Below are 18,995 nucleotides of genomic sequence, written 5' to 3'. Positions count from 1 at the left end.
TTAGAATAAATATTTTAAATACTTCAATATTATCCAAAAATAGTCATATTTAATATTTTACCTATGTTGATCATATCAGACTCAATTCTAAACTAGTAATAATATATCAGAAATATCTATTCATTGTGCTAGTAAAAATCAATACTTTATATAATATAAAACAAAGGGAAAATAAGATGCTCAATAAATAAAACGAATGAATTCGATTCACAACTTTATTGATTTGGTTCTTTGCAGAGTTCAATCAAGTTAATGGAAGATTAACTCTCCACTAAATTGTCAAAAGCTTCAATAATTGTAAGAATATTGAAGAAAGATTTATACTTCCACCTATTTACAATGCAATAATTCTATCGTTAATGACTTTAATTATGCATAATTAAAAATTGTAAAAAGTTGATATTAATGGTCTTTGGATTGAAACGAATCAAACAAGATATCACTTGATTATGTTATAAGTTATAAATTAAGAATAAAATACAAGTTAAAAGTAATTGATGAATAATATCAAAAGTCAAATCGGACCAATAACTTTAATAGGCCGAAGTACTAGAGAATAATACAAAAAAATAAAAGGTAAATGATGTTCATATATGTGGCATAAAGATCCTTATTTGCAATCTAGTATTGACTCTGTTTCACATAGTTGATTACTTTTGACTTTTTATATAATTTCAAGTATGATTTGTATTTATATCTATAAATATATCTAATAAAAAATTATAAAAAATATATAATAAAATTTTATACATTAAAACAAATCCAATAAGATCACCAATAAAATCTCATATAAATATATTTTAAATTTTACAATATTTCTAAGAAACTGTTTAAAATTCTCATTTCTTATAGCTTCCGATTTGAACGAGTCATTTGCTTCAACTAAAAAGTCTATATTTCAAGTCATAAATGCATACACAATTACATGCTAATCAATCAAAAGTACAAATGCACTTGCGGATTGTTAAAACGCTAAAATTCACCATTAAATGCATAAATATTGAAACAAATATACACAAATATTAGATAACATCAAAAAATATTTATCGATGAGAATTTTCTCTCTCTATATTTACACTCTTTTTTTTTTTTTAGTATTTTAGCTTCATTACTTCCACCCCTTATAAATTAAGTATTTTGACGTATAAAATTTAAATTTACCGATAGCACTAATATAAATAGGAAAATTTTAAGGTTAATTATTAAGATTCGTAAAATACAAAGTTCTTTATTTCACACCAACATACATTATTAGGGTTAATTATAATGTAATTAAATTGGAAAAATAATATAATTCCATTGAAGAAAATAGCATAATTTCAATTTTCAAAGAGAAAACGCAAAGTCAACATTAGATTAGACTAACTGAGCATAATTTCATTAGCAATCTAAAAATTTGATTAATGATCTATACTACTTCTATTATAGTGTAACTGTAGAATTTAAAATTTTTATAATTTCTTTTTTCACCCAGAATTTGATAGAATCTTTTTTCACTCAAGGGGTACGAAGTATAGCCCATTTGCTATATCTTTACCTTTAAAATATAACTTTGTGGGAGATATTAGGCTGATGACCATGACCGTTCATATATTCAGCTACACTCATATGATATCCTCTTTCTCCTAAATAAATACAATATCTTTTAAAGATCTGTCTTTCTAATAAAAGGTCTTGAATTTAATTTTTACATAATTCTCTTTTTCTATCAACGTATTTTATAATCAAAAAGATTTGATCATACAAAGACATCTTACTGGTAAAGCATGACTAATATCTCTTCATTCTTGGGCTGTTACAACTTGTTTGTTTCACGCTTCATCTGTGATCAATGTTGTATTTTTGGGCTATCTAATAAAAACATTTCGCCACAAATTTAGGTATTAGATATACAACATAAAACATGATTTAGAAGATAATAAATAATATATAAGATAGCATATATTGACTTTGAAATATCTCGTGATCACGAGACATGAATAGTACACACAGAAAATCAGCGAGTCATCCGAAGGGCAAGAAGGCTGAGCTGAACTTTTGAGTGGTGTAACATAATTTCCTTTTGAATTTGCAAATTTGCTTGTCCAATACCATCCACAATTCTCGTTTTCAATTCAGAATTTACTAGGATATTAGGTATCATATAACACTGCTTATAGAGGTGTTCAAAACAGACCCGATGATCCGATATTCACCCGACCTTATAACCGAACTTGACTTCAAAATGAATTAAAAATTATATAAATACCAATGTGGAGTTGTGGACACAAGATCTGATTTTAAATCTACCCGATGACACGAATGAACACCTCTAATGGTTTATGAACGCCCAACATCCATCGTTTATCGCCTTTGTAGAACTCAGTAGTTAGTAACCATCATTCCTCCTGATAGCTTGAAATAATTCACCAAGGAAAAGATATTTATAAAGTTACAGCCAAATAAAGGAGAAAAACCTGTTTCAGAAAGTCCAAAAGTTCCAGCAATGCCCACACTCCACAGCTATGCAAATAATGGACAGTGGGCTCTCTACAAGCTTATTTGTGGGGTTTTTAAAATGACATTTTCTTCAGGCAATTCCATGTCATTTATGTCTGCTTCTAAATGCTGGTTCTCTAGCACAGCATCTTCCCCACCTGTTTCTGAAGTCCTTGATAAAAACCTAAAATGGTGGTGGGGACTTACAGCAGGAATATTGCTGTTATGATAAGATCGAGAACTCGACATTAATTGCATAGATTGTTTTTTCTCATTCGTTTCACGCAATGAAATCCGACAGACAGGGCAGGTGCAATGCTGTAAAAGCCATATATCTATACACTTGATGTGGAAGTAGTGACCACAGTAAGGCAGAATTCGCAATACATCGTCCTTGTGATATTCAGCCAAGCAAATGGAGCACCTACTAGAGTAGAAATGATTAGCCAAGTTATGATCACTGACAACAAAATGGTATGACAAAAACCATCCAGTGGACACTACTTACTACTATACAATTTGGCACTTATGGGGAAAAAGATCAGTATATTAGCAGACACAATGCTTAACACAATGGATAAAAGCTGAACTATGATGATATTTTAATAAGCATATGATTATATAAGTATGTATTCCCTGCCATAGCAATAATATCACCCCATTCGGTCAACAGACGTGCCTTAGGTTGGTTTAATGGGTGAGATGTATGCCGCTTTAGTTCTATAATAGCAAAGAGGTCAATCAATGATCCTCGGTTTCTAACATAACCCTCCTGCTTCAAAAATAATGATGACGTACATTTCAATGGGAATATATTTTAAACACCAAAGGTAATCATTGATTACACTGAAAATTGAAATAGATATATCTCATAATAAGAATGATATGAAGGTAACTGCAAATAAAGAGTTCAATGTAAGTCCTAAAATATCATCCAAAATTATCATCATGTTTCATCCATGAGCTCAAAGTTACTGATCTTCTATGGAGAATAGAAACAGCGACCAAAGTCAAACCCAGTGATAAAAAAAAGTAGACATAGGAAGGCAAGGGCTACCAAACACTCACTATATTACATAACATTCCAATACCCCAATACCACTGAGTGGCTCTCACCCAAGGCGCGATACAGTATTCTTATAATGAATGACCAATAACAAAGAATTTGTCAATTGACCCTTGATTGCAAACATCATTTACATCTTCACAAAAATAATATGTAAAAAATGATTTAAATAAGTGATTTTACTATGGTTCATTAGAATCCAAAACCAAGCTATGAAAATTAACTGCATTGAAAATTAAGAAAGGCTACAAAACTCTCATTATGATGTTTAATCCTACCTCCTTTAGAATCATACAAATGAAAGTTAAAGAACTGCCATTTTCCATTTCCATAATTTTTTCCTTCACCTTCCATAATAATTTATTCCTCATATTTTATTCAAAAAGCAAAAACAATCCTACTTCTAGTATCGAAAAACTATAAATGGATATTTTTCACTTATCACCAATCTCAGCTATTTCAACCATTTTCATTTTCAATATCCATTGAAATAATTGTCCCAACATTTTTCTCACTTTCTTCACTTAGAAGTCTATCATGTCATTCAATATAGAATATCTAGTCATCTTCATATACCTCTACTAAACTTAACAGCTCTTATCTCAACCAATCAAACCTTAATGGCCACTTATCAAACCTTGTTTTTTCTTAAATAAGTTAAATATGTGAAAGAGATCCACCTTACTTACCCTTATTTGATTTGAACTTATTTTCCTTCATCTGAACTAGTTGGCCTAAAACTTAAATTTGGTATCCACAAGACCACAACAACAAAAAGAATGCAAGTGAAGCAAATCAAAAACCCTAAATATCCCACGCCAAAACTCTAAGGCTAACGAAAAATGAGAAAGAAAAGAAATTGCATCAGCTCAGCTGAATATGTTGATATTCTTACAGTACTACTTGAATCTCACATATAAACCAAAGAGGGAAAGATAACCAGTGATAAGCATACTGACTATCATCTTGCTCTCAATTAGTTTGCAATATTTCCAATGATTTTGCTACACAGATCTACATACTCAATCCATACATTTCTTTCATAATTTTTATAAAATTTTCTCTTTTTTAGCTAACAAGTCTCAAAAAGTTGTATTATACAAAACATAGCAAATTATTAGACAAAATACATACAATGAGAACATAAGTAGAATCCTATATATACATATATAAAAGAACTTACTGCCCACTATTCGCCGAGGAAAAATAATCATCGCCATACTTTTTGGTCGGAAAGTTGGCAAGTATTGGAGGATCAACACCATTCATTCCTGCCTCCAACTGCAACACAAACGGAGTGACCATTAACTACTAATCAGTTAAAGAAAACATATAACCGATCGATGAAGCAAAATAAATCCCAAAATTTATATTCTAATTTACAATCATTAAATTGACAGTTATTCTTAATTTGGGGGTCCGTCTCAGCCAAAATTCTAAAAGCACCAAACCTTAAATTGAGTAACCAAAAACAGATAATATAGGTAAAGCATAGTAATATTTAAAGTAAATTTGTTGAATTAGATTAAGAAAGTACAAAAATAAAGAGAATCTAACAGAATTGAGAGTAAATGTAGCAGCAGAAGCAGCAGCAATATGACGACGCATAATTCGACGAGAAGCACGCAATCGAATTCGAGCACGGATGAGTTTGGTGCATATGAAGACTATGAACAACATGCTGACCACAAATCCAATCACTGTCATCACTAAATTAGTTTTCACAGATGTCATCTTCACTCTTTTTTTTTTTAAATATTAATCTCGCTTATCACCATCAAATTGCGACTCAAACCCTAGAACCAAAAAAGTGGACAAAATCTAGATTGGAATTGGATTGTTTTAGGAATGTTTATCGCGCAGTGACCAGTGTAATGGTGAATAGCCGGAGATTTTGATATCTCATAACTGCCACTCCAGTTGAGCGTATACAGTGGAAACTGAGAACTACGTCTAATAATTGAGATTTGATTACATTATTTCCAACTCATACGCTTCCATCTATGAAAAAAAAGGCTCGTAGAACGAAATTTTAATTGCCCGCAATAATTTTTGAGTTTTGGACGAAACATTAGAAAAAAAACTTTGCATTAGTAAAGTTTTATTTTTTTTTTCTCCCAATATATAATTTTTTTTTTATCACATCAATATTAAATAAATGTACGAAATTAAAATTATATAATGATAAGATACAAAAATATAATTAAAGAATTGATATTTTTTGTTTAGTCATACTTGAATATGTAGCATATTTTACTTTTTAAATTAAATGAACGGAATTTAGTAGAATGATGATAATGATGATGAGGACTTATTAAATTGATAATTTTGACAATTCATTAACAAAATACACACAAAACAATTTTACTTTAACCCTACTTACAAAAATCTTTAAATCTATCACTGCATAAATAGAGCATTTAATATAGTTACAAACAATATGCTTTCTCCATAACAAATTATTTGCTACATTTGTCTTTTGCTCTAATATATTAATTTAATCTTTAATATTTTTAATTTTATATGATTAAAAAATATAAAATATTTAATATTAATAAAATATGCATCGAGATGAATCAAACAATATTTAATTTGAATATGTTTGAACTAATAAATGAAAATAAAAAATACAAACATGATGAGTAGTGCAAAATTTCTTAATCAATAAAAATTAATTACAAAGAAAATATAAATTGTTGATAACAATAGAGAAAAAGGGTGAAACCATATGCATGCTTCATATATAAATTTCCTACTAGAATCTTCTTCTATGCTGCATATCCAACGAAAAAAAGTTATGACTAGTATTTATCTGAAGAACTTATGTTTATAAAATTTGTATATAGTTAAGTGGTAATGCGCTTAACGAAGAAAGTTAATGTTGACCGTTGCACCTCAAAACTACCCCCATAAACGTCTTGCGATAGTAGGTATATTAATATGTGAAAATGATAATTAAAATTATTGTAATTTCAGTAGAAAAATCTATTCACAAGCTAAATGGCCATACTTGTTCTCTTCTAATTCCATTCATTTAATTTTCTTCACCAAATTCACTCTAATGCATTACCGTATAAAATGTGATATTACGTGGTAATGGAAAATTGAAAATAAAAAAAATCATTTCTTGATTAATGTTTCATTATCATGGGAATAATATAGAACTTATTCATGAAATTTTACATTACAAATCAATATTACTATTGTCGATTAGTATTAACAATTAAATGGATCGTAAAAAGTTATATTCGGGAAGATTATCAAAAAGTATATAGTTAAACATGGTTAGAATAATTTGTATTTAAAAATTAAAAGTACCTAAAAGTATATTTTCGTTGTTAAAAGGTACTTACTAAGGGCACATATTGTTTATTTGACTTCTAAAAACACATTTGAATGCTAAATGTAACCGCTTCGAATTATGAAGGCAAATACTAACTGAAATTTAGTATTAATCAAGTCATTAATACCTTGTTTAAAATGAATTTAAGGTTGTCCCATCAGATTATAATTGGTTATGCGCATTTACAATGATCTTACGATTATTTTCGACAATTTAGGTATTTACCGCTATTTAAATGGTATCTTAAATCCGTAAAATTTATAAAGTATCTAAGTTAAACTTATTTTATACTATGACGTAGTAGGTTATTAATATAATTATAAATTTTTAATATAGGTCTATTTTTACCCAAATTTAATTAACAATATTACACCTTTTAATAAATAAACATTTTCTATTAATTTGATAAATTAGTAAATAATTAATAATTTATTTTATAAAATTATACCAAAGTTTCAGAAGTCAAATAACGTGTTTATTAGGCAATTTGAACTTATAAAAGTTATGTATGATGTTTTATTATTTTGTATGGATATTTTATCGATAAATAGAATAAAATAGGTTTAAAATTATTTAAATCCGAATAAAATATTATAAAAATTATATGATGTTCCAGAAGCTATTTTAAGGGGTATATAATTTTAAATAACCATTAAAAATCATGTGGGGTATTTTTAATAATTAATATCGTTATTTTACAATAAACCAAATAAAATTTATTCAAGTCCATATATAGTCACGAAAATTTATATAAATTTTTGAACATGTATCTACTATTTATATAAGTGTCTCATGAAATTTTCATGTCCAAAAGACATCATTTAGTATTTAATTTATATTTTACCATTTTCTAACTTACAGATTATTAATAACCGAGTAAAAAATTATTAAGGTCCTTAAATGTCAACGAAACCTTCCCAAACTTTTAACAATTTTATTTACTGTTCATATGAGTATGTGATAAAAATTTCAAGTCCATATGTCTTTGTTTGGCAATTATTTTATATTTTACCATTTTGCAATTTACCGTTAAACTATTTAACAATTACTCAAAAATCATGAAAAAATTTCCAAACTAAATATATTCTGGCCAAATCTTGTTGGAGACATTATAATATATTTTTATTAATTATTTTTGAAGATGAAGAGTTCATCTAATACCATGTTTTATAATAAGAGTATTTAACACCTTAAAATCCATTAAAATATCAATTTAACGAATAATCTCAACAAAAAGTATCCAAGAAATTTTCTTAACATATAGCTACTGGAAATTTCTTTTTAAATGAATTCAAATATTTTCAAAGTTTGTATAATCATTTCCATCACAATAACTTTAAGAAAGTAGTGTTAAACATGCCTTTAAACATACAACAATTTATAAAATCAACATACATGTTGCCCACAATAATAATACATGTGATAAATTATTCCATACTCAAAATTATCATTTTGACATTAATTTTCAGTATTTAAGAACTTCTCTTTGGGAATTTTATTTTTAAAAACATGTTTATACACAAACTTTCCCAACTTATTCTTAAATCCTTTAAAAATCACCGCATGTGACATATCCGACCCCAAGCCTATATAAATATTCCGCATGCTCCTACGTAGCTCCTATGCGTTCTTAGAAGTGGTTTCAACTTTGGGTCTTTGCCCTTCAAGTCTGAACTCCAACTCTTCAACTAAACATATTGCATTCATAAAAAAATCAATAATAATATTGGATTTCTAACATGCACTTAACTTTCCTTAGTTGGAGTTGTTAGATTAATATTTGTTATGATTTTGACATATTTGGATTATACTTATTATATTGAGCAATATACTTAATTAAGTCCCATAATTTTACTTAAATCTTTAAAGTAAGAAAATTTATAAGTTCGCGGAAATACATTTTCTTAGTTTCCAACTTTATAGATTTATACAAGTGATGATTTTTCCTCTTTTTAGTCATAAAATATATCTTTATAACATACTTGATTTATGAGAAAGATTTCATACAAAAATCATTTTTATATGTACTTGTTCTAGTATCAGTTGTAAAAACAAAGTTTGTAAACTTGAATTTATAATACCTTGTAAGAATGCTCCAAAGTGATATAGATGAAGTATAATAAAATCAATAATGTTTTTATAAAGTTTTTATGTTCATAAACTTCATATAAATAGTCTTTTTGTAAGTGTTTTTGTAAGGAAATGAAAGTATTTTTGTTGGAGGTAATTAGAGATGGCCTTGTATGTGTTTATATGAATACCTTGAGAAGTATATGATGATTTTATTAATCTGGACAGCAGCTATTATGCTCTAAAATAGGTGTTTTTCAAGTGGTTTTAGTGTCATTTTGAAGTAGAAGACATAGAGGACTTGTAGAGGTATTTGAGTGAAGTTTTTTGAATGAATTTGTGAGTAAGTGACAATTTATGAGAGAAATGAAGATAATGGAGGGGCTGATTTTCTACAGAAAAAATCATATTCTTTGGCCTTTGTATATGGTCTTTGCATGCATGTAATGATGCCCAATATTGACTAAGACAAGAGGGGGTCTTGGGTAGAACATTTAGCTTATGTGTGTAAGTGAATAAAGAGCATGCAATAGAGGAGAATGGGGTAGCTATAGCTTGTTGGTTTTAGTTGTTGGGAGGTGATCTTTGTCCCCAAATTGATCGATTATAGTGTAGGAAAGGTTTATCTAAGATAGTTTAAGGTTTGGGTAAAAATTATTGTACATGTAACAAGTTATGTAACATGTACTTCATGTTTAAAAATCACTTGTATATGTTTATGAAATATTTAATTTATTCTCAACATGGGTAAATAAAGTTTTCGGATAAATGTTATAATTATCCCGAAAATTTATGGGTAGTTGCTCAACTTTAAGTTTTACCTCCAAAGTTTACGTTGCTTGTTACACTTCATAACTACGTTGCGAGTTTATAAGTTTCTAATCATTGTAGAAAATTTTCAAATTACCACCATCACTAATTAAATTTTAATTAGTAATGAACAAATATATAAAAAAATTAGGCGCTAAAAACGACTAATGAAATCTCATTAATAATACGACTGTTTCACTAAACATACATATATTTTCAGATCAAACTCACCCATTTCGATACTCTTTGATTTTCATTCAAAAGAAATCTAACTAGAATTTTTTTTCATTTTATAAAATTGTTCTTCCATACTATTGTGTTGTTATAATTTTTAAATTTTTAGGAACAAATTTAAACTGTAATAATAGAGATGTATTTTTATCGTACAAATTCAACTTGTAGTAATAGAGTAGCGTTTAACACATTTTAATTCGTTATGTCGAACAAACCTAAATTTGAATAGAAACAAAATTATGAGACTACTAAAACATGAATTACAAAAAAGAAAGAAGGTTTCGTTGATCAAATGATTAAATAGGGTAATAGGAATCAATGAAATTTCATCCAAGGTAAAAGAAATGGATTTAAGGTATCTTTCCAACACTAGTTTTTCAATGTTAGTTTATGTGCTTGCTTGTAGGAAGTGTTTTGGGTTGTGGTTTGAGCTGACACAATTCTCTTGTAGGAACTATTAATAAAGTATGTCAACCCAAGAGGAATAATAGAAAAGGATAAAATAAAAATTAATATTTTCTGAAATGTATATGGATAATGATATTTACAGACCTTAGGGCTGTATATAAAAATTAACAAATTTTTTTATCATTAATAATTTTAAATTTTCAAGAGAATCTAATTTAGAAATTGAAAAACAATTAATATTTTATATAATGATTTTAACTTCCCAAGAAATAATAAATGATAAAATAATAAAGTATAATTAAATGTTTATGTTTCCAAATTAAAAACAATATTAAATTATATAAATTAAATAAAAGATTCTTTCTTATTTACAGTCCTCAGGGTTGTATATATCACTTTTCAATGTATATTTAGGTATTTAGAGGATGAGAATAAAAGATAAATTTTAAAAAATGAATAATAGAGTAATAAATTTTATTGTGTAATGAGCTTGAGAATTTTGAGGCCAAAAAAATATTCTAGGGTAGTATACTTTTTCCCCATGTCTTTTTCTATCTTGAAGGGAAAAAAGGTAAGTTTTGGGGGTAATATGTCCACTTTTTAACTTGAAGTAAGAATCAATAATACCAAAACCCAAGGTGGATTGAGGAGTGTGCTTTTTGTGTAAGCAGAAAATGATTTTGAGACTCCAAAAAATAATTTGAGAATTTCTACGATGAATCTCTCGAGTCTAAGCATAGATTCATTTCACTTCAAGACTTATAAATTTTCACAATTTTAGAATTCGAGCTTACCCCTTAAAGACGGCTCCGGGCCTTAGTCGAGTCCGAAAGCATACTCTTTGGGATTTGAAGGATACATTTGTTATAAATATAGGTGTTTGACGAATAGCATTTTGCATCTATTTTTAGCGTTTTTAAAAATGTTTTGTAAAATATAATAAAATTAGTTTTCAAAGAGTATTTTGCAAAGTGCAAAGTACACCATATTTAAATATTTCAACATCAAGAATAATGTACTCCAAAGTCTAAATAATAATTTTAACAATTATTAGTAATCATTGATTACTAATTCAATGTTAACAATTATTTACAAAACTAACAATTAACTCACAACTACTTATAATAATCATTTCTCACATCTACTTTTGTCGAACAAACTCTCTACCTAACGACAAGAAAAGTTGCAAATAAAAGAGTGTTCATTAAAATAACTTATTATGCAATTTTAGCACAAATAGGTAATTAGGTGGTCAAACTATCTAAAACCAGTATTTAACAAGTTAGCAGGTGGAAGCTCATTGTTATAAATAGCTATATTCAAACTAGCTTTAACTAGCAACATGTTTGAAATCATAAAAATTAGCTGATCAAATCAAACCCCACGTGAAGGAAAACTTAGCATTCAAATTCTGTTGAACACGTCACTGGCAGTTTATAAGTTAAACTAACTGCATAAGCACAACAGTCAACACATACAGATAAATAGCATAATGTTGGGACAACACTAAATATTCATGATTTGGACTGGATATTACATTTGACTACAGCAATGTATGATCTACTCCTAATCAATATGCACATTAAATCAAATGCTAATACAATTTTGTTTGTTAGTCTAAAAAGCTTCTGCTCATCAGTGAAATCACCAATCACCATCCCCTCTCTTTCCCACCAATCCTTCGGGCCAGTTCCAAATCCTTCTTCACTGCACCATTTTGTAAATTTGACACAATCAACAACACAAAGCAATTAGAGTGGTTCATCCAAAACAAGCTACATCCACTATCTAGGTTAGATGTACTATCAATCACTTACAAGCTTCCAAGAAGCTTTAATGGCTACATTGGTGTTTCTTGAACAATAGAAAAAAGAGAGATTAGGGAGAGTTTAGAGTACGATTGTTGCTACAGAGAGATAATGAGAATTTAGAAATATATCTAAATTAATGTAATTTGGATCTATTTATCATGCATAGACCCAATTACATACAAAACAAACCTAGCAAAAGCAAGAGAGAAGCAACCAAAAATAACAAACCGATTTCGGCCATCACTACGCAAAGTCAGTCAGCTTTACCTATGATCATTAGGTAAGCCTACTCGTCTTATTTTTTTTTTTGGAACATTGCCCAAGTCATTTTTCATGCTTTCTTCAAAACACCCTATATAATACAACTATTGTTACCATATATTCCTAGTGGTATCTCAAGCTAAACCAAGATCCCTTGTAGACTCAAGACAACCCCAAATACCAACATCAACAAATCAGCTGTTATTAATTTACAAAGTATGAAATTGATTTGACAGATTTAAGTAAAACGGCCTTGAAATTAATAAATTTTGAATTCTTCATACCAAACAAAAATTGCCATATTTGATGTGGAGTATTATTCAAGCAAATTTGGCATAATAAAATGAAAATTTTAAATATTCAATCATATTTTTTCAAGTATTAAATTATAACTGGGCTATCTAAAAAACTGCTTATATTATTCCTCATTTTATCAATTTTGCAAATTTTCAAATTAATGTAAGTGAGGACCACACCACACGGATTTATTATTAGAGTTTTTTTAATTATTATTAATATTAATTGGAAAAGTTTCTAAGATATAACTTTTATGCTATGCTAATTTTCTAGAAACATCTACCAAATCTCGTTTCAAGCTTTTGCAGCATATCTGAATATCACTAGAAGCAACTCATTTTCAGCCTTCCAGAATGGAAGCTTAAAAGTAATAAGCACACTATTGAGATATCAACAAATTGTAGAAATATTAAGCAAACCAGTCAATGAAGCAATTTCTTGACTAGTAATAAAACAAAATTCCTTCGTTATTTTCAATCACTTTTTTTTTCCCCAAAAACTTCTCTCAGAAAAAGGAGAAACAATGCAACATAATGACAGAAGTAGCATTTAGTTCAGATGTAAAGTTTCACCAAATGCACAGATGAATGCTAATGTTTATCCATATTGCATATAAACCATAAAATGTGGGAAGAGGACGGTGGAGAAATCTAAGTACTTACTGAGTGTAACTCGCCTGGCATGAATAGCACAAAGCATACTATCTTCAAATAGATGAACAATGACATCTTCAGCAGCCTACAATAAACAGACTACTAAGCTTAAGAATATGTCATACCAAGAGAACGAGAAAAAGATCAGAAGTATGAACGTAAACAAAGATGATCATTTCAATGCAAGCTCATCATCAGGATGAGAGACCAAGTTCTGAATATCTAAAATTATTTTATCAGTTGAAATTTGAATAGGTCATTTCAATAATCACCTATGTTAGCTAACCTCAATCCAGATCACATGGCATTACAGCCTATGTCCCTTAAAATTATCACATTCCCCAGCTATCACAAAATTAAATTGATAGGGCAATGTTGAAGTTTAGTGATAAGAGACTGTTATTTAGCAAGCATGTTTGACAATATCCAAATGCTGTGAAGAAAAAGGTCATCATGATTCATGAACTAAAAAGACAGCACTATGACTTGGTAGAAGTTTGTTTAGGACTGTATTCTAAACTAAAAGAACAATTTAAATTACAATAAATTTAAGAAGCAAAACTACAATGGACTTGGCTATGATGTCTATGAATGTGCAATAAATAGAAACCAAATAGCTGAAAGTCCTTTGAGCAAAAAAAAATTATATATCTATATATATATATATATATATATATATATATATATATATATATATATATATATATATATATAACATATAAATTTGCACCTCTTGAAGAGCCAACAGGGCTTCAGCTTGCCAACGACTAATGCCAGGGGAAAAATGGGAAGTTATCTCTCTGACCTAAAAGGAATTCCAACCTGTCAGTCTGGCAGAACATACAGAAACGACAGGAAATAAAAAAAATACATTTTTAGCATGTCATTCTAATAATAGAATCAAGAGGCACCTTACCACAATTTAACTTTCACATATGAAATCAAAAATTTGATGCAAATAAAAATATTTATAGCAAAAAGCTTTCAAAAAAACACATTAAAAAGAGGTGAAGGATCAAAATGTTCACTCTAGTCTTGGAAATGAGTAATAAAACATAGTGAAAACAACCCTCTGACTCTGCAGTCAAATGCTAAGATCTAAGTTTTAAGAGGCGCGAGGCGAAGGCGTGGGCTTTTCGTATGCGAGGCACACAATTTCGCTAAAAGGCTCCAAAGTCCATTTTGAAACATCTTAAATAGTTAAAACAACATGAATCCATATTATTACAACATGCAAGTTAGATAAACACTACTTTAGCACATAAAGTCATAAGATAATATAATTCTGAGTTGACCATATTTTCTTGAAGGATCCAAAGGGTATGAAGACGCAGCAGGAGTTGATGAAATTATCGTTCAAATAAAAGGGTTTTTCTCTTTTAGATTCAAGTAAACAACTATTTTTAAGGGTCTAGTAAATCATTCAAAGGTAAGTATTTTAGTACCTAAGACTAAAAAAACCCAAAAACAAAAGCCGCATGTGACGCGCGTCTTTCTCTCACCTCTTCTACTGCACTGTGCCTTGAGTTTCTAAGGTGTTTTTCATGTCTTCTAGGTGCGCCTCACGTGAGGCGCGCTTTTTAAAACTAAGGCTAAGATCTGCCTCGTAAATGGTATTTATTCATAAAGAAAAAAGGAATTAAGATTAGATTCAGGGAAAGATCGACATATTTTTATATAGCTTTCCCTTTTCCACTAACTACAAGCTACCACCTAATGGAGAAACCATTTTCTCAGTAAGGTATGAGATATATAATTGATTTTAAGGATGGAAACCCATCCTTAGATATTTACTACATACATCACTGGCTTGTTATCCATGTATTTCTCATATATTTACTACATCAATGACCGACTCATTTAGGCTTCTTTTTTGTGCCTAGGCTGAGCACATTGATCTCAATCATAATACTATTCGAGTAGCAGAATGGAGCCGAATACATTTTGATAAGATAAACTGCTGAATCTAAGAACGAGATGGAGAAATTTAAAAGAATGATACTCCCAGTAGAGAATCTTTCTCTTGGTTTGGATTTTATTGCTTGTAACCAACAAAGGTAAACAAGATCACTTAAAGGGTAGTTAGCAGTATACCTTACTATGGGAATTTCAACTTCAAGTGGTATAGATCAATCCTATTATTTTTTTGCAACTTGCAAGATGAATTAACATATTAAGAAGCTTTAAAATGACCATGTGAATGAATAGAAGACCAATTGTTTGGCTAGTGTGCACTATATGATCATCTAGTCCTTCAGCATCTCAGTCTAAAGCCTAGACAAGTAGAGAGCTTTAACAAGACTAATTAACACTTGACCCTACACAAGCCAAGTGAAAGAGAACACAACATGAGACTAATTAACAGCGAAGGATATCCAAATTTACTTTGAACAAACCAATTATAAGCATACATTCAGCAATCATGAGATACATCTATCACCCCATTGAATGTACACTCAATAGGAGCATGGTTTGTGAAGCAAGGATGGATGTAATTAGGGGTCTCAACTCTTAACTACAATAATTTTGTAATTTGAAAGAGAACTTGAGTTGATAAATCATATAAAACGCAACCAATCTACCTTTATTTTAATTTGTTCCAATTCTGTTTTAATTTTGTCAGTGTGGTCTGATTGTGGATCAAATGCAAACCTTTATATTATAAATATAGAGAGAGGCTGAATGAGCCAACCAACTATTGACATCCAAAAATAATTAACCAACATAGCAAGACCCAACATGAAAGGAATTCTCAAAAATGAATGTGACTACAACCAAAGTGCAAATGTATGGTTTCAATTGTGGTCGCAGTAGTAAAATGGATTTCGGGATCAATATAACCTATATTTTGGTATATGAGCCGTAAACCCGTTCAATTTATTTTTTAAATGTTATCTTTTTGGTTCTCCTTTTGGCGTTAACTGTAAACCCTCTACATTGAATACCCTTACTCCACAACTCAAAAACATCCTCATTTCTCACCTAACACCATCACAAATTCTACTTTTAATCGAATCTAGATAACATTTCAACGACATTATTGTCAATAAAGTTATGCTTTAATAAAATAAAGATTTTGAAACCCTTTCTTGACGACCAATGTAGGCAAAGTTTCAGATTTAGATTGCAATTGCAGTGTTTTCAAAGAGATTGGATTGGTTTGGTGTTCTAGGGAAAGGTATAGCAGATCCAGAGAAAGTTAAAAATTGATTATTACCAAAGTAAGAAAAGCTGTAGTATGTATTATTTTATATCACTAATTGAGCAGACAAACATACATATGCATTTAATAGATTGCTAAAATGCTCAATTTCTCTATCATCGACCTCCCACAGGAAAAAATAAATTAAAAAAAAATAGTACTTGAGCAGAAACCTAATTAGCTAGTTGAGCTCATTACAAGTTGAATACAAGCTGCTACCCAAGTTCAGACAAACACTATATGAATCCAGAAGCATCAACATTTTAGCAACAAAATAAAATAAGAAAATGCGTACAAGTCGAGTGAAGGGAGCAATAGGAATCAATAGCTCAAAAGACTTCTGATATTTGCGGATCTCCCGAAGTGCCACAGTGCCAGGCTTAAAACGGTGAGGCTTCTTCTCTACCAAAAAAAAAAAAAAAAAAAGAAGCCATTTTTAGTTTCATAAAAAAAACCCTCAAAAATCAATTTTCATCACTTCAAGAGTCAAAATTAAAGCATACTGAAATAATTAACTACTTTGAGTAGGAGGATTGACATTCCTTTTGGTGTTTGGAGTCTGCAATTGAAGTAAACTTGAGTAAATATTGAAGATAATCAAAAAAATTCAAACATAATGAGAGATCGAGAGAGAAGAAGAAGAAGAAGAAGAAGAAGAAGAAGAAAAAGAACCGTTCGTCGTGAAGTAGGAGTGGAAGGAATAGCAGAAGTCTCTGTAAAGAAAATTAGGGTTTTGAGCATGAAATTAAAATGTGAAAGAAATAAATATGAAAAGGGAAGTGAAAGAGAAGAACAAACTTGAACGACGGCTTGTACTCGCTGATTTGTTGGGTGCATTGTGTTTAGTTCTCATGCTGTAATGTCCGACGAAGAAGGAAGGATTTCAAATTAATTTTTGAAGTGAGTAGAGTTGGAGATTGGAGTGAAGGTTTTTTCAATTATTTCCCGCTTTAAAACCCACTTTTTATTTCAATTTCACTTTCACTACTTCATTTTTGAGGGTCTTGAATCATGATCGTTTAAGGAAATAATCAATCTATCAAGTTAAGAAAATTTGAAAAAATTAAGATTTTTTAATAACTTTAATCAAAAAATAAGTTTTGGCAAAATTTTATTCCCAAAATAAGCGTCTTTGCCTCCAAACTTAGGCTTGGTGTATACTTGCACTTACTAACAGCGAAATGAAGAAAATGGTCAAAGATTTAGTCCAGGATCAAGTCGCTGTTACTAACAGCGACTTAATGGTTGACTGGTCAAACTATTAAGTCGCTGTTACTAACAGCGACATATCCCTTGACCTGGTTTGTCTTTTGTTGATCTTTTTGTATGATTTAAACTAACCGTTGTGAAATTGAAAAATAGCCGTTATGAAGTTGAAAATAGCCGTTGTTATTATGTTCTATAAGTAACTCCCTATTTGCATATGATTATCTGTTTGTTTTTGATTAAATTCTTACTGCAATGATTCATCGCTGAAAACTTTAAGTGCTTAACATCATTTCATTCATAATAAACGTGTGATAATACGATAAAAATATATACATCTACATATATATTACAAATTATACACAAAAGTCCAAATACTACAAATATTGAATATGTACAAATGTTCAATATATACAAAATGTCACTAATGTTCAATATATACAAACAGTATACTAATGTTAATCCTCCTCTATGCGTCAATGGCCCACGGAGCAGAGTCGGGATGCCTGGTGTATATGGTCTCCACGTCGGACACCTAAACGCAAAGATTATATTAGCATAAAGTTAAAGTATAAAGGCATGTACATTCAAAATACTAAGTTCACTAACCTGGACATCCCATAGTACACTGCTCCTGTGATCCGCCTGCATCGTCAGTACACTAAGGTCTCGAGGGCCTGGAGCTGCTGGATCCATCTCTACTGCAATTCAACAATAACTAAGTTGTAGTTATGATTATATGTAAAAAGACTTAAGAAATACTCAAATACAGATATTGTTTACCTTAACGTGCAAGTTCTAGTGTTGTGACCTTCACTACCACACCGTCGATAAGCGTTGCGTCTCCTTGATCCTTCGTCCATCTCGTTGGTGATCCTCCTTGACTTAGGTCTTCCTAGTCCACGAATGTGATCTGGATCGTGTATCACCTCAACACCGGTGTATTGAGGCCATGACCTCTTATCAATCAACGGCATGAACATGGATTCATATGTATTTACATAGCTCTGGGTAGTGTAGCAAGAGTCCACAAAACGCTCATAAGATAACTGTCTTTTAATACAAACGGCAAGAACATGAGAACAAGGTAAGTGATATATGGAGGGTTTGTTACAAGTGCATTTCATTTCTCTCAAATCCACACTTTGTATTTTAC

The 18,995-nt window shown here is 29.9% G+C and overlaps 2 protein-coding genes across 4 annotated transcripts; both read right to left on the bottom strand.

The window, feature by feature from the left end:
• Positions 1-1,757: 1,757 nt before the first annotated feature.
• Positions 1,758-5,625, bottom strand: LOC130797340 (E3 ubiquitin-protein ligase ATL4-like). Of its 2 annotated transcripts, none has more exons than XM_057659919.1 (3): positions 5,102-5,625; positions 4,728-4,825; positions 1,758-2,905 (listed from the first exon to the last, which is right to left on the bottom strand). In XM_057659919.1, exons 1-3 carry the CDS (start codon positions 5,276-5,278, stop codon positions 2,530-2,532), a joined length of 651 nt encoding a protein of 216 aa, XP_057515902.1. In that variant the 5' UTR covers positions 5,279-5,625; the 3' UTR covers positions 1,758-2,529. The 2 variants fall into 2 exon arrangements, with proteins under 2 accessions (XP_057515902.1, XP_057515903.1); XM_057659920.1 differs by having other exon boundaries at positions 1,758-2,902.
• A 6,068-nt stretch (positions 5,626-11,693) lies between these two features.
• On the bottom strand, positions 11,694-17,603 carry LOC130797339 (histone H3.3-like). 2 transcript variants are annotated; one of them, XM_057659917.1, is made up of 7 exons: positions 17,432-17,603; positions 17,306-17,346; positions 17,137-17,192; positions 16,929-17,035; positions 14,162-14,236; positions 13,441-13,516; positions 11,694-12,116 (listed from the first exon to the last, which is right to left on the bottom strand). In XM_057659917.1, exons 1-7 carry the CDS (start codon positions 17,468-17,470, stop codon positions 12,061-12,063), a joined length of 450 nt encoding a protein of 149 aa, XP_057515900.1. In that variant the 5' UTR covers positions 17,471-17,603; the 3' UTR covers positions 11,694-12,060. The 2 variants fall into 2 exon arrangements, with proteins under 2 accessions (XP_057515900.1, XP_057515899.1); XM_057659916.1 differs by having other exon boundaries at positions 17,153-17,192; positions 17,432-17,599.
• Between the last annotated feature and the right edge of the window lie 1,392 nt (positions 17,604-18,995).

The sequence above is a fragment of the Amaranthus tricolor genome, chromosome 12, assembly GCF_026212465.1.
Source record: "Amaranthus tricolor cultivar Red isolate AtriRed21 chromosome 12, ASM2621246v1, whole genome shotgun sequence".
NCBI classification, from domain to species: domain Eukaryota; kingdom Viridiplantae; phylum Streptophyta; class Magnoliopsida; order Caryophyllales; family Amaranthaceae; genus Amaranthus; species Amaranthus tricolor.
This window is presented reverse-complemented; position numbering and strand designations above follow the sequence as displayed.

What these genes read in the sequence shown, in the direction of transcription:
- LOC130797339 (XM_057659917.1), bottom strand. Translation starts at nt 17,470, where the DNA reads ATGCACCCAACAAATCAGCGAGTACAAGCCGTCGTTCAA. An exon ending in CTCCTACTTCACGACGAACG is followed by an intron (nt 17,193 to 17,305) that starts GTTCTTTTTCTT and finishes CTTCAATTGCAG; the next exon opens with ACTCCAAACACCAAAAGGAA. An exon ending in TGCCAGGCGAGTTACACTCA is followed by an intron (nt 12,117 to 13,440) that starts GTAAGTACTTAG and finishes AAAATGGTGCAG; the next exon opens with TGAAGAAGGATTTGGAACTG.
- LOC130797340 (XM_057659919.1), bottom strand. Translation starts at nt 5,278, where the DNA reads ATGACATCTGTGAAAACTAATTTAGTGATGACAGTGATTGGATTTGTG. An exon ending in CTACATTTACTCTCAATTCT is followed by an intron (nt 4,826 to 5,101) that starts GTTAGATTCTCT and finishes TTTGTGTTGCAG; the next exon opens with TTGGAGGCAGGAATGAATGG. An exon ending in TCCTCGGCGAATAGTGGGCA is followed by an intron (nt 2,906 to 4,727) that starts GTAAGTTCTTTT and finishes TTTCTACTCTAG; the next exon opens with TAGGTGCTCCATTTGCTTGG.